At 36.6% G+C, this 5,433-nt stretch overlaps 1 protein-coding gene across 1 annotated transcript; it reads left to right on the top strand.

The window, feature by feature from the left end:
* The first annotated feature begins 1,307 nt into the window (after positions 1–1,307).
* wdr83os (WD repeat domain 83 opposite strand) lies at positions 1,308–2,839 on the top strand. Its single transcript, XM_051673094.1, has 4 exons — positions 1,308–1,466; positions 2,048–2,153; positions 2,287–2,384; positions 2,524–2,839. Exons 1-4 carry the CDS (start codon positions 1,417–1,419, stop codon positions 2,588–2,590), a joined length of 321 nt encoding a protein of 106 aa, XP_051529054.1. The 5' UTR covers positions 1,308–1,416; the 3' UTR covers positions 2,591–2,839.
* Positions 2,840–5,433: the final 2,594 nt, after the last annotated feature.

Here is a 5,433-nt window from a genome sequence, read left to right as displayed (position 1 = left end):
CTGTTTATCAACTGTGTAATTGGGGAGCACAGGGTTGTAGCATTCCTCTTCATCAAGCTGGAGTCCATCCCATATATGTCCTGAACCACTGAATTGTTTAGACCTTTTAAAGAGACTTATATCAGTGTCAAGAACAGATTTCAACACCTTTTTAAGCAGATAGTCTCTCTTCTTCATCAAAGTCCAGGTATCTTCTGTCAACCAGGTTGTACTTGCTTGTTTTGATTATTGGGGGGGTTACCTACCCCCATCCCCCCTGGAATCTATGCCCTTGATCCAAACCCTTAGGACTTTCTTCCATGAATGAAAAAAAAAAAAAGAAAGAAAAAAAATATTCATGTATTTTTCCATTCAGTGGCGGATTTAGGCAGGGGCGACATGGGCAGCCGCTCAGGGCGGCATCTTGCCCGCCACTGTTTTGATTCATGGAAAAAGATGCAATAAAAGTAAATAGTGACTGAGTTTAATACCTAACATCTCCATTTTATTATCCATTTTTTACTCTGTGGAATTAGTAACTGAAAGTTGTAGTTAACAGTTTCTAAAAAGGCTCTTAGTTTTTCATAAATACTTATTGTAATTTTTTTAAGAAGATCTGTATTCACCTAACCACAGTAATGTGTAGCAATCCATGGTCTTACCTGCGGCAATGACTTTATCATTACAAATGCCACTGTTAAAAATGAACTGTAAGAACAATGGTAAACTTTCATAAAGGCAACTACATTTTATAATGGTTAAAGGGGTTAAAAAGGGTTCAAATTTGGACTTCCATAGACCAATGGACAAATTATTGACAAAGTATTCCACCTGTTCTGTCCTATGCCAGTTTGCCTTTAGATATTCTAAGAGATTATTTAAATCATTAAAAAGTTAATGAAATCTTGTATCAATGACATGTATTTTGATTCATTCTGTGAGTTCCATTTAAAAATTATCTTCCAAAAAAAAAAAAAAAAAAAAAAAAATCTATCTATCTGTCTATCTCTGTCTGCCTGTCTGTCGTACAGCAATATCACGTACTTCTTATTGATAGATGGCGCTAGAGCACCAAATACAGCTTTGAGTGCAGTAGAAGAAGCCGCCGTAGTAGAATCGTGTTCCGTTCGGTCGTGTCTACAAGGTAACCCCCTAGTTATCTGAAGTCTCGCGAGAGCAGCACTGAATGTTTACACAATATTTTTATGTTTTCATTTAGAGTCCTTCAAAAACCCTATACTTACCCCTAACCTTAACCCTGCCACTAAATCTAACCCTAAACCAAACCTTAGTAACAAAGAATAAGAATCTCGCGAGACTTAGGCTGCCTGGGGGTTACCTTCTAGACAGCATTTACATTCACTGGTCAGCTGTTCGCTGACTCGCAGCTCTCAAGTCCCTTTAAGACGGTTTAATTTTTATAAGGGTTTTTAGATTATGACCGTGAACAACATGGCAGATCCACGACGATCGAACAAAATTTTTCGGTGAGTTTCATGTCGGTGATTGCCTTTTTAAGTTATTTTCATGACTATGATGTGCTTTTTCATTGACTGTCGTTAGCATCACTGTTAGCAACAGTCTGGCTAATTATTAGATTAAACCAGGTTTACACGGATGACATTTAAATGTCTTATTTCGCTCATTAGCTGCCTTACATACTCATATAGTTACATTTTGCATTGACTCCAAATTTTTTATTGTCAGCACTCTGCAATTATATATATATATATATATATATATATATATATATATATATATATATATATACATACACACACACACACACACACACACACACACACATACATATGTATACTATACATATTGGTCAATATTTAATTCTTTATGCTTAATTTGTTTCTGTTTGGTCATTTTTATATTCTAATGTATTCCTATTTTAAACTGCTTGCTGTATACTACATTCTGTCTTATATTAAAATAAAAGTAAATAAATAAATTGTTTATGTTCGATATACTAAATAATGTAAAAACATTGAAATATAGCGAGCTTGTCATAAAATGACTAATTCATTCATTTTGAAGCTTTATTGTGTTTTATTCACAGCTACAAGCCTCCCAACACAGAAACAAATCCCACACTGGAAGACCCTACGCCGGATTACATGAACCTGCTGGGAATGATCTTCAGTATGTGTGGGCTGATGCTCAAGGTGACCTCACCTGTGTTTACATACAACAGTGGATGCCTTTTAAAGTCACAGTGCTGTCTATGATTTAAACATAAGTGGTTATCATCAGTGGTGTAATGTTCTAATTCTGGTGTATTCTGCGTTCTGTTGGCAGCTTAAATGGTGCGCCTGGATTGCGGTGTACTGCTCGTTCATCAGTTTTGCCAATTCGCGAAGCTCAGAAGACACCAAACAGATGATGAGCAGCTTCATGTGAGTTGTTTATAGTTACTCTCCTCTCTTATTTGAAAATCTCTGCCTAAACAGTCACACACTGGATCTTTTTGGAGACATAACATTTCACCCACCAAAATAAATGAGTGCCACATTAAACATAAGTTCTTTCCTTCAGGTTGTCCATATCTGCAGTCGTGATGTCGTATTTGCAGAACCCACAGCCCATGTCTCCGCCCTGGTAACAAATAATCCAGACTCAGTAGGCCATCTCAGCGGGGAACGTATGAGAGCCAGAGAGAACCAGCTGATCCTCCCAATGTCCTTCTGGAACACTGGGACGGAAAATCAGAGGCTGAAAAATTGCCCAATGTAGCTCCCGTTTGACCTTTTTAATTTTCTCTGTGCGCTCCACTTTTTTTAAGTGTGCTTTGACCACACACTGCTAAATATATACTATGAATGATTTTGAGAAATAAATGTTTCAAAAGACAGTTTTGTGCGCTGCTTTAAACATTACTTGTGGCTGTATTTTTCATACACATTAGTCTCAATTTGTTGCTGCTGTTTGTAGATCTCATGATTGTGAATTTGATGTTTTCTTTATAGATCAAAGTAATTGCTAACATTGCAGATTATGTAAAAAACCAAGAGGGCAAAATGACAAATGTGCTTCGATTTGCAAAGCTAACACAAGGATTTTTTGAAATGTTACTGTGTTTTTTGACAGATTAGCTGTGCTGTTTTGCCTCACACTTTTCTTCTGACTGAATGTGCAGGAAGAAGTATAAAATCAGCCTTTTATTCTGTTCGATTTAGTGTTTGAGTGTGCTATAGAGCCCAGAGTGTAAGCAACCACCGCAGAAGAGATATACAGCACTGTACAGACATGCCAGATTAATTCCTCGTAGCATGCCCAAGCTAGATTTTGCACAGAACTGGAAGATTTAAGGCCCATCTGGCCCAAATCATGAGTTGACATTTTTAGAAATGTAGTTTTATTTCCACTTTGTTAGAAAATTTCTGTTAATATACAGTTGAAGTCAGAAGTTTACATACACCTTAGCCAAATACATTTAAACTCAGTTTTTCACAATTCCTGACATTTAATCATAGAAAACATTCCCTGTCTTAGGTCATTTAGGATCACTACTTTATTTTAAGAATGTGAAATGTCAGAATAATAGTAGAGAGAATGATTTATTTCAGCTTTTATTTCTTTCATCACATTCCCAGTGGGTCAGAAGTTTACATACATTTGTTAGTATTCGGTAGAATTGTCTTTAAATTGTTTAACTTGGGTCAAACTTTTTGGGTAGCCCTCAACAAGCTTCTCACAATAAGTTGCTGGAATTTTGGCCCATTCCTCCAGACAGAACTGGTGTAACTGAGTCAGGTTTATAAACTATCTATCTATCTATCTGTCTGTCATTCTATCTGTCTGTCTATCTATTGTTCTATCTGTCTGTCTATTGTTCTATCTATCTATGGGTCTATCTATCGTTCTGTCTGTCTATCTATCTATCTATCGTTCTATCTGTCTGTCTGTCTATTGTTCTATCTAGCTATCATTCTATCTATGGGTCTATCAATCGTTCTGCTTGTCTGTCTGTCTTTCTGTCTGTCTATTGTTCTATCTGTCATTCTATCTAAGGGTCTATCTATCGTTCTGTCGGTCTATTCTATCTATCTATCTATCATTCTATCTATGGGTCTATCTATTTATCGTTCAATAATTCTGCCTGTCTGTCTGTCTGTCTGTTGTTCTATCTATCTATCATTCTACCTATGGGTCTATCTATCGTTCTGCCTCTGTCTGTCTGTCTATTGTTCTATCTATCATTCTATCTATGGGTCTATCTATCTGTCTGTCTGTCTATCTATTCTATCTATCCATCATTCTATCTATGGGTCTATCTATCATTCTGCCTCTGTCTGTCTATTCTGTCTATCATTCTATCTATGGGTCTATCAATCGTTCTGCTTGTCTGTCTGTCTGTCTTTCTGTCTGTCTATTCTATCTGTCATTCTATCTATGGGTCTATCTATCGTTCTGTCTGTCTGTCTATTCTATCTATCTATCTATCTATCTATCTATCTATCTATCTATCTATCATTCTATCTATGGGTCTATCTATTTATCGTTCAATAATTCTGCCTGTCTGTCTGTCTGTCTATCTATCTATCTGTCTGTCTGTCTATTGTTCTATCTATCTATCATTCTATCTATGGGTCTAGCTATCGTTCTGCCTCTGTCTGTCTGTCTATTGTTCTATCTATCATTCAATCTATGGGTCTATCTATCGTTCTGTCTGTCTATTCTATCTATTTATCTATCATTCTATCTATGGGTCTATCTATTTATCGTTCAATCGTTCTGCCTGTCTGTCTGTGTGTCTGTCTATCTGTCTGTCTATTGTTCTATCTATCTAACTGTCTGTCTGTCTGTCTGTTGTTCTATCTATCTATCATTCTGTCTATGGGTCTATCTATCATTCTGCCTGTCTGTTTGTCTTGCTGTCTGTCTGTTGATCTGTCTGTCTGTGTGGCTGTCTGTCTGTCTGTCTGTCTGTATTGTTCTATCTATGTATCTATCATTCTATCTATCTATGGGTCTATCTATCGTTCTGTCTGTCTGTCTATCTATCTGTCTGTCTGTCTGTCTGTCTATTGTTCTATCTATCCATCATTCTATCTATAGGTCTGTCTATCGTTCTGCCTCTCTGTCTGTCTGTCTGTCTATTGTACTATCTATCTATGGGTCTATCTATCGTTCTGTCTGTCTATCTGTCTGTCTGTCTGTCTATTGTTCTATCTATCCATCATTCTATCTATGGGTCTATCTATCGTTCTGCTTGTCTGTCTGTCTGTCTGTCTGTCTATTGTTCTATCTATCCATCATTCTATCTATGGGTCTATCTATCTCTCTGTCTGTCTATTGTTCTATCTATCCATCATTCTATCTGTGGGTCTATCTACCATTCTGCTTGTCTATCTATCTATCTATCTATCTATCTATCTATCTCTATCTATCGTTCTGTCTGTCTGTCTATTGTTCTATCTATCCATCATTCTATCTATAGGTCTG

The sequence above is a fragment of the Myxocyprinus asiaticus genome, chromosome 35, assembly GCF_019703515.2.
Source record: "Myxocyprinus asiaticus isolate MX2 ecotype Aquarium Trade chromosome 35, UBuf_Myxa_2, whole genome shotgun sequence".
Classification (NCBI taxonomy): Eukaryota; Metazoa; Chordata; class Actinopteri; order Cypriniformes; family Catostomidae; genus Myxocyprinus; species Myxocyprinus asiaticus.
The sequence above is the reverse complement of the archived record's forward strand: the minus strand, read 5'-3'. Positions and strand labels throughout refer to the sequence as shown.

Bases quoted from the DNA above. Each gene is read 5' to 3' on its own strand.
- wdr83os (XM_051673094.1), top strand. From the start codon at position 1,417: ATGACCGTGAACAACATGGCAGATCCACGACGATCGAACAAAATTTTT. The intron at 1,467-2,047 runs GTGAGTTTCATG...TTTTATTCACAG, and splicing joins CGATCGAACAAAATTTTTCG to CTACAAGCCTCCCAACACAG. The intron at 2,385-2,523 runs GTGAGTTGTTTA...TCTTTCCTTCAG, and splicing joins CAGATGATGAGCAGCTTCAT to GTTGTCCATATCTGCAGTCG.